Consider the following 10,000-nt stretch of genomic DNA (forward strand, 5'->3'; position numbering starts at 1 on the left):
CCCTTCCAGCTAATAAGAACTATTAACTAATAGCTTTTACCGCATGGAAAGTCCTTTTTGAACAGCTGCCCTAGCTACACAATGAACACCGCAATTAGCTACACCTCTTTGTGTGTGAAACTTTAAACGCCACGCCACTTCTCCCTGTGGCCTATGCTGCTCAACATTGTGTCCTTTTTATTATTTCGGTCCCCGGCGATTATGTTTCCTCTGTGTCGCTCCCTGCTCGCTCATCCGGCCGTGTGAGTGAGGAGGGGTGCGTTGGTAGAGGTGTGGATGAGGAGCCCCTCTCCGTGGGGCCCGGTGTGGCCGCGGTGCAGGTCAACCCAGCGGCCGGTGGCATCGACGGCCAGCCACTGGTCAGAGGTGAGGAGGTGAGGCCCGCTCGTTAGGAACCATTAATAATCCCTGTCAAACCTGGCCGCTAATTAAGGTGCGGTGCGCCGGGTGGGTTACAAGGGAGGCGTGACATCGTTGTATTTACCGTTTTGGATTTGTTGAAAGAAACTTTTCTTTCTCTTTCTCTCTCTCTCTCTCTCTCTCTCTCTCTCTCTCTCTCTCTCTCTCTCTCTCTCTCTCTCTCTCTCTCTCTCTCTCTCTCTCTCTCTCTCTCTCTCTCTCTCTCTCTCTCTCTCCCTCTCTCTCTGTCTCTCTCCCTCCCTCCCTCCCTCCCTCCCTACCTGGTTTGAAGTGTTTGAAGGAATACAACCGGGGCCTGACCCAGACAGCCCCGGCCGGAGCCGACCGGGCTTCAGCCGGACTCGGGCGACCTTTTGTCCCTAACCCCCGCGGCTCGGACAAATGCGCTGAGGCTCTTTTTTAAATTGCCGTTTCTGTTTCTGCCGGTAATGAGCGACGAGCTGGCTCCTCTCACCTCCGCCCCTCCCCCTCCCCCCGCCCCTCACAGCCCGCCGTGCGAACGCGTTGGATCCTGTGGCGCCCTGCTCGGAGCCCTCTGGGCTGGAGAGTGTTATTAAGGAGGGCCGCACAACAGAGGCCACATGGAGCTCGTTAGCGACCACTTAACCATCTGTACACAAAATCTCCACTCGGCCACGCAACACACAAAAACGAAGCTCTGTTTCCTCTCCTGGCGCGAGCCCTGCCTCATCTGCATACTGACCTCCAGCCGCCAAAGTGTCCTTTGGCGCGCGGCGGAGCGTAGCCGCGGCGTTCATAAAACAATTCCCCTCTTTACACCATGACCCCCACGGGAGGCCGCCTGTCACGGGCCGCTCCGAGTGGAGGTGAGAACCTGACGGTGGAATATCAAAGCCTCCCATCTGGCCGGCTCCGGCGCGCGCTCTCTCTCTCTCTCTCTCTCTCTCTCTCTCTCTCTCTCTCTCTCTCTCTCTCTCTCTCTCTCTCTCTCTCTCTCTCTCTCTCTCTCTCTCTCTCTCTCTCTCTCTCTCTCTCTCTCTCTCTCTCTCTCTCTCCCTCTCTCCCTCTCTCCTTATTATTTAACCTCTGCCAGCTGTAAGGGGACCTCCCCCCCACCCAGCCTCAAAAAACTGATAAAGAAATAACAGCATAAGGGCATGTCCCCCAAATCGTACGGTTTTGATCTCGCTAAGGACGCCGCAGAGCGACCGGCGGTCTGATGGGTAATAAACGGTGTCATTGAAATGTGACCACGTCTCAGCACCGCTACAGAGGGGGAGAAGGATGATAAAAAACCTTTATGTCCCTCCCTCTCTCTTCCTCTCTGTTATATATAGAGATATAGAACAGAGAGGAGGTGAGAGACTAATTAAATCGTGCCTGAAACCCACGCGGACGCTGTGTCTCCGTGTCCGACACGAGGCGAGAGAGCGAACTCTGCAAATGCTAAATCTTGTATGTATAGAAGAGCCCGTCCAATTACACGTAAGGGTGGAAACAGAGGCCAGCCGCCAGAGCATTGTGCTCCGTAGTGCACACGGTGTGGTGTAGGTGGTGGGGGGGGGGGGGGGATCCCTTCATCTGTATGCGTCTCTGCTGCCCGTACACCCAGGGGCGATCACACCAAGACCATCAGCTCCACTGCTGCTCTTAAGATACAATAAATTAGACACCCCCCTTCTTTTTCTCATTAGTCCTTCTGCCAAGGCACCCGGCATGGCCCTAAGAAACAATCAGGCCCAGGGAAAGCCGTGAATAGAGAGCAACGCTGTTGCTTTGAATGAGGACGACTTTCTTTGCCAACACTTGTCGGTGTGTTCCGCTGAGTGGAAAGCGAAATGCGTCCACCCCCGCGGGCGACACCTATATAGGCGTGTGTGTGTGTGTGTGTGTGTGTGTGTGTGTGTGGTAGGGGGGGGGGCGCGGTTGCCCTGCACCCTGGGTGTGAGGAGCATCTCAAAAGCCCTGGAGGTCCGTCCGACCCCTCGGCTCAATGCCACCTCCATTATGCACCACAGGCATGAATGCGTAACGGACAGGTGATGTGCTCAGCCCGCTCGCACGTCAGAACGGAACGCAGGTTTGAAACGGTGCCAGTCAAACAGCGGACATTTTTGGGTAGAACCTAACCCGGCTAGATCGTCCAGCGAACCGCCGGCAGCCAGCCGTCATCGCTCCCATTGTTGTTTTGTGATAAATAAAGTAGTGTGTTGCACTAGCTTCTCTCTGCTTCCTCTGGTGACGGCTCGAAACTACCTGGCGCTTCTCCGCCCCCTCCCCTGGTTCTCCATGTCAGTGCTGGGGAGCTTCTTATTGGCGATACCGTGTCTGTGCTGGTGCGCCTCTGACTGGCTGTTCACCTGGCTCCCTCACCTGGATCTTCATGTCTGTGCTGGTGCAGGTCTGACTGGCTGTACCGGCGGTACACCTCGCCTCCCTCACCTGGTTCTTCATGTCTAGCTTGGGGCAGGGCCGGCCACCGTTGAAGGCCTTCTCGCGGAGCCACTTGGACCTGGTCTTCAGGCCCCCGCCACAGGGGGCGCTGCAGGCCGTCCACGCCGTCCAGGCGCTCAGCTTGCAGTCCAGGGGGCACGGGACGTGGCACACCTCCGTCTCGTAGCCTGGGAGGAAAAAGAAAGAGCCAAAGAATGAACGACAGCCCGCACAGCGTGTGTACGTAGGAGGGCGTCGTGGGGGGTACCTGCCTCCATGCTGGCTCAGGACCAGGGTGCCATTAATAACGCCGGAGATACTCCCCGGTCCCACCTCTGCCAGACCTGTGACTCAGCGGCGGCGGCGGCGGGGGCGAGCGAGGCGGGCCGTTAATCTGACTAATGACTCTCCCCTCGTTCCACAACTGAGCATCGGGCGACGGCGCCAAACCCGACAGAGTCAAACTGTTCGGGAGGCAGGGCTATTTCTCTTCGCAGCTGTGCGCCCGGGCGTTTAGTTTTTTGTGGTTTTCTGGGAGTGAGAGGCGGGGGAGAGGGTTGGGGGGTGACTCTCTGAGGTCAATGTTTTCTAAACTCCCCGTTTGACTTACAAAAGACAGAGTTTAACAGTGGTCGTGGGCAGTTATGTAACGAGGGCCCTGTTGTTCGCAAGAGTGTATTGAACCTCTCTTCAAAGCACGGTTTGGTCTGAAGACGGTCTGTCTTCGCGATGCAAAGATAAGGGTTTCCTCTCAGTCTAAACTTAGAAACGGTTGTACAGGAGATGTTTGAAGACAACTGTTTTTTTTTCTAAATCACCACTGGAGGGTCAATTTAGATTGAGCAGATATAGCTTTTCGCCTAGACAGAGTCTCTGGCGGAAGCGTTGTGAAGTCGTTGCTTGGCTACGATGTCACCCCCCGTCAGCCTATGAAAAGTGAGGGGGAGGTTTCGTATGATAATACATCTCTGACATCCTAAACTGGGCCGTGCTGTTTCTACTTGAACAACTTCAAGAAATCGGTCAGGAATCTAAACCAGGAGCCTGATCCCACTCTGGGCTGATGGGGCGGTTCAGGTTCAAAGTTCAAGTTCAAAGGTGGATATCAAGCAATATTATCAACATTTGGCTGAGGATATGTGGAGACATATTCACACCCGATCTCAGAAACGATACCAAGCAAAAATAAAAGACCCGCCCCCAGAACTAAAACAGGCTGAGACGATTGTGAACGAGTTTTGGAAACGGATCAGATTTATACGATAGTCAGGTAGAATCTAAATTAAAAAATGACCTTACTATTTGAGCGGAATATAATATAATATTCAGCAGTGTAAAATGTGGATCAAATGTTTGAGCACATTGTTCAGGACTCCTGTCTGTTGGCGGAAGATTGTTGGTAACGGCTTGTCGAATAAAACGAGAGAGCCACTGTTGGTAGATATATTTTAGCATCATAAATGTAGCTTTTTATTAGTATTAACACATTTTCATCAACTTTACCCTACTTCATGCAAAAAATCTAAAAATATTAGAAACACAGTATGGTTTTGAGAAGTGGGGGAGAGGTGTAAATAACATTTTTGGTGACTGACAGGGGGGCCGAGTAGGAATGCTTCACTTTAACGATACAACGGCTCTTGCTAGCACTAGGTGTAATGCCTCGTTATTACGCCTCTCTCACACTACTGTTTGCGCTTAGCAAAACCACAGGGCTCCTCTTGGGTTTACCTCTCACTTATGGCACTTAAAGTTATTCAAAGGCCGTGATGTAGATATATTCCGTTTTATGGCAGAGCAAAGAGAATAAAAAGAGAGGAAAGTACGCCTTTGAAAAGACCAGAAATTAGCAGACATCATTTCCCAGTTGAATGACTAAATTGCTATGACTTTCCATTCATTCCGAGACTTGCTCATTGCGTTAACTTGAATAGGCGCATCATGAATAGATAATCTGAACTGCACGAAATATAATGGAATTTGGGTCAGGAATTTATTTTGGGATCCAATAATTTCCAGCTTGTATCAGACATTTGAACAGAGGAGGAGAGCGGACCAAATTTTAGGGCAAAAACCTTCTCACAGAAAGCAGTTGAGGTTTTTGATTGGCTAATATGAATTTTGAGTATGTTTTGTTCAGCAAGTCAAATTAAATCACAACTCTTTGAAACAATCAGAAACACTGATTGTCTTTCACCAGAGATTATCAAGTCCCTGTGTGAGTGCTGTGATTAAGAAAAAGCAGAAACCAAACTGAAGAAAATAAAATGGATTCCAACATGAATATGGGCATCACAAAATGACATTGTCATCCTTCAAAATGTAATAAATGATGACTTCTATCTATATATTGTTCGACCTGTGCTAACCATACTAATCTTATCCACGGTGAGTCTTTCTCATTTGAGCAAAGTGGGCTGTTTATTGTCCACCAGGTTTATATTGGCAGCCGAGCAAAAAGTAAATAAGTTTACATTATAATACAACTATTTGTGCTTATAGTTTCCCTGTTGTAATGAAATACAAGTTCATTTAAATTGCTTTATGCCAGAGCAATTTCCTTCTTTACTTTTTGTTGAGATTATAGAACAAACAATGTCATCAAACAGCCATAATGATGTAACGGCTATAACATGCTGGATCAACCCTGCTAGAACTGCCCTACGACCGAACTGCATGTGAAACCACTGAAGTGTTTACTTTATATCGCCATAAACTCCAGTGTGTGGTGGTCCACAGGTCAGAGAGTGACAAAGAACATGTGCTACGTTTCTAAACGTTTCAGCCACGTTTTTCCATTCCAGAGAATGATATCTGAAAACAAAGCCTTCATTTCTGCTTTTACCCAAATCTAAATTGACATCAAACATGTGATCATGGTCTGGTACATCCCAGTGTAATAGGAGTTCTGTCGACCTCCACCATCAGCGTTACGTAGGTTAAACAGGGGGCATAGGAAGATGGTAATGACTCCAGCGCTGCAGCTACAAAAATATGCTCAACAGGAATGATCAATGCAGGAAATAATTAAACATGAGCATCGTTGTTACGTGCTTGAGGTGGGTTTGCTCTGATGAGAGTTTAGCACAGTTCTGAACAACAATACCCTGGGTTTCATTAAGCACTCGTCAGTAATCCCATAATTGTCTTCTTTCACACTTTTCAGATATCCTACGCAAAAACCAATGCCTGGGATGCTTGTGGTGAAGCCCCCTAACACTCTGAAATCAACCCTGTTTAACTTTTCTACTGCGGCTGTTTACTCCATTAGAACGTGTTTAATACGATTAATAAATAATATTGACTCAGGGCCCAGCCTTGAGCCGATCCCTCCATCGATAAATAATTGTATTCTGGTCCACCTTCCCCAAACCCACCCCCACTACTCTGGGAAAAGCTTAGCCGACGTCGTCCTTTAAACGATACAGCTATAACTGTAGCCCCGATTCATTGCATCTCTTGCAGACCAATGCGTGCGTCGTCGGTGAACCCATCGCACACTCATCCGCTCCCGTACGAGCGTGTGCTTCACACGGAGGGGTGCTGCTGCTGGGGGGTAAACGGTAAATGGACTGCATTTATAAAGCGCTTTTCTAACCGGTTGCCACTCAAAGTGCTTTGCAATATTGCCGACGATTCACCCGTTCATGCACACGTTCACACACCTGCGGCGGAGTCAACCGTGCAAGACGACCGGCAGCCGGCTCGTCAGGAGCAGTGAGGGTGAGGTGTCTCGCTCAGGGTCACCTCGACCGACACTCGCACTAGCAACCTTCCGGTTACCAGCCGACCCCGCTCGAGCATCACACCACCCTAGTCGGGGGGTTGGGTTGAATCCCGTACCTGAGTGTGTGCAGAGCGTGGGGTCCACCAGGCGCCCACTGCGATCCACGCAGGCCAGGGCCTTAAAGCGGAGGCCGGGGCCGCACTCCTTCCTCCGGTGGTACCGGCCCCAGCCCCGCAGGGCCCCGGGCGGGGCCGCGGGGACCGGCAGCACGCAGGCCGACCAGTTGCCGTGCGGCTGGGACAGGAAGTCGTCGCAAGGGCAGTCCTCCGTCTCCGCCAGCGGGAACGCCGTCTCCTTCAGGCAGCGGTCCTTCTTCTTGCTCCGGCCTGGGAACGCAGAGAAGCAAACAACGACAACAACGACAGCGGTCACGACAAAGGAAGCGATCAAGGGCGACGCACGCTGTGACGGAGCCGCAATGGCTGCTATCGAGTGAGGGGGCGAGAAGTACTTTTGGTCGGATCCAAACGTTTGTTGCCGAACATAAGTGGCTGCCAAACTCCGAGCCAAGGGAGGACGGATGAAGCAGCCGCCAGACATAATATATAATTATATGATATGATAACAGGGACAATATACCATTGAACAATATTGTTTGCTTACTGCCCGTTAAGCATTATCCAATATGTTCAGAGGAAATTACTTTCATTAATTAGAAAAGCGTTTATATCGCGCTGCATGATTAAAAGCAGGTTTCGTTTCGGAGTTAATGAAAGGCAACGGGGGCGTGTTAAAAATAAGTATTGAACAACGAAACATTCCAAATGTGAAAGAATTGCAGTTAGTCGCTTCTTCCTGGTTTACAGATCTAGAAGACCCTCCGTGCTGTGTGTTCCCTCCCCTGAGTGCTCCACCTCTGCAGAGGGGGATTCGAGTCATCGGTATGTGGCTCTCGCAATCCTCAGCGGAGTTCGTTTGGCATGTGAGCAACGCGAAAGTGAAGAAGTTTGAAGGTAGATAATTGTTTTTTCTGGGTCAGTGGCGGTGGCAGACATCTTGCAGAAAATGGACAGAAGGAGAAACTTGATTTCGAACTGAGAAAGGAACCGCTTTAGGGATTTCTGAGGATTCTTCGTCTGTGGGCGGCAAAAACGGTTTGGCGAGAGGCACGCTGGTCTCGAAGCAGGCCGAGAGGCGCGGGGGTGGGGTGGGGGGGGGGTTTGGCGGCTCCAGCGATCGCGGCGGGGATCGAGCTAAGGGATGGAGGGGTGAGGGGGTGTGAGGGTGGTGGAGGTGGGGGGGGGGGGGGGGGGCGTTGGAGATGGGGTTCAGAGGCACATTCATCACAGCTGGAATCTGCCGGTTTCCTTTGGAGAAAAAAAAACAAGTCACACAGGACTGTTTTTCTTCCTCTCTTTCTCTCCAACCGCTTTACGCCTTTGTTGTTTTGCTCTTTGTGTGTGTGTGTGCTCCTCTCTCCCCCTCCCCCCTGCCACCCCCCCCCCCCCCCCCCCCCCCCGGCAGAGAAGCAGGGTGATCATTACAGCTGATGCTTGCAGTGCTCATAGGCAGTCATGGTCTTGCTTTCAAAAGAAGTACGGAGAGAGGATGAGAGAATAAGCGAGAGAAGCGGTGGCGGGGGTGAGGGGGAGGGGGAGGAGGAGGAGGGGGGGGGGGGGGGGCAGGGGTATTCAATGCGTCCGAGCCCGTGGGCTAACCCTCTGCTCTTTGTAATCCAGGACGTGCGACTGTCCTACATCTCCTGATGAGAGGGAGGCTTAGCCGGGCCCACTTGAGACCGCGCTCTGGCAGGGACATCGGGCCAGCGTGTTCTCGGGCCACATTAAGTGATGCCCGTAATTAGTCCTGTCCGTTGGGTCTGATAAGTATTCTGCTGGAAGTTAACAGGAGGAGAGCAAGGGATTGGGGTGGATGGAGAAAAGGGAGGGGGGGAGAGAGAGAGAGAGAGAGAGAGAGAGAGAGAGAGAGAGAGAGAGAGAGAGAGAGAGAGAGAGAGAGAGAGAGAGAGAGACACACACACACACAGAGAAAGAGAGGGAGACAGAGGGAGACAGAGAGAGAGAGAGAGAGAGAGAGAGCGAGAGCGAGAGCGAGAGCGAGAGAGACTGTGTTTCTCTTAGGAAAGGACAGTGTTAACAGCGTCCTCTTGTTGATGTCGAACAGACGCGAGTACGACAGGTGGTCCACTATTACTATTTTTCTGTTTCATATTCCACTGGCAAGCAATCTGGGTTTTGCATGGCTGGGATGTGCCGCGATCATCTACACAAGATAAATGTTTTGGTTGCGCTCGGTGTGTGCGGTTGTCGGGCGCGTGTTGCTTTGACACTGATGCGGATCTGGAGGAGAAAATCGTAATTTTCAAATAAAACACGGCTACAGTCATGGGGTTCGAGGCGGAAGACTTTCACACTGCTTGGTAAGAGCATGGATTGGTGAGAGGATGTTGAATTCATGAAGAGCGTGACTGAACTCCGGAGTGGTCAGGGACTGGTGGGGGGGAGATGTTAACACGTTTGCCGGAGCGCCACAAAATCTTCACGCCCTAGCCCCGACCGTCTCTTCATGGATGCGACTCTATTTTCAGCGCTACGTCTGACGATGAATCAGGGTGCACCTTATTACAGGAACAGAAAAGAGAAGAGGGAAGAGGGGATACAAACACGACTTTAAATGTGTCATACGGCAGTGTAAACACGCCCATTAAAATGGTATTATAAAATAAAAAATAAATGATACAAATGCAATAAAAAAAACCTGTCCAAGGTGTTAGTTTAAGCCTTATTGGGGATTGGGTTGTCAAAAGCACCATCCCTGCCTTCACAAAAAGCCTGATTGATTACCGACTTTCTTTATCCAAGTAAGTGGTAAAAGTTTGATATTCACCTGAAAATTGAAGGTGGACTTTACATTTGCCATTCAAAATCTCGGTTTCCAAATGGAGCCCTTATTGTTGTACGAGGTCACACGCCCACTGCCTGGGCATAAACGTATGGCTCGCAGTACAATCACGCCATCCGCAGAGTCAACAAATCATTGTGTAATTATCCTCATTATACACACCGTCACCTTTGTGAGAGAGAGAGAGAGAGAGAGAGAGAAAGAGAGAGAGAGAGAGAGAGAGAGAGAGAGAGAGAGAGAGAGAGAGAGAGAGAGAGAGAGAGAGAGAGGGAGAGAGCGAGAGCGAGAGAAAGAGAGAGAGAGAGAGACAGAGGGAGAGAGCGAGAGAGAGACAGAAAGGAAGAGAGAGCGAGAAAAGAGAGAGAGAGCGAGAGAAAGACTGAGAAAAAGAGTGCGAGAGAGAGAGTGCGAGAGAGAGAGCGAGAGCGAGAGCGAGAGCGCGAGCGAGAGAGCGAGCGAGAGCGCGAGCGAGAGAGAGAGCGAGAGAGAGAGCGAGAGTGCGAGCGAGAGAGCGAGCGCGCCTTTCCTATGGCACAC

At 50.9% G+C, this 10,000-nt stretch overlaps 1 protein-coding gene across 1 annotated transcript in view; it reads right to left on the minus strand.

Moving 5' to 3' along the window:
* thsd7ba (thrombospondin, type I, domain containing 7Ba) overlaps positions 1-10,000 on the minus strand; it is a 143,733-nt gene that overhangs the window by 33,505 nt on the left and 100,228 nt on the right. Inside the window, 2 exon segments of the mRNA XM_060039918.1 lie at positions 2,824-3,002; positions 6,658-6,927. Coding sequence (XP_059895901.1) covers positions 2,824-3,002; positions 6,658-6,927 — 449 coding nt within the window.

The sequence above is a fragment of the Gadus macrocephalus genome, chromosome 20 (genome assembly GCF_031168955.1).
Source record: "Gadus macrocephalus chromosome 20, ASM3116895v1".
Lineage (NCBI taxonomy): Eukaryota > Metazoa > Chordata > Actinopteri > Gadiformes > Gadidae > Gadus > Gadus macrocephalus.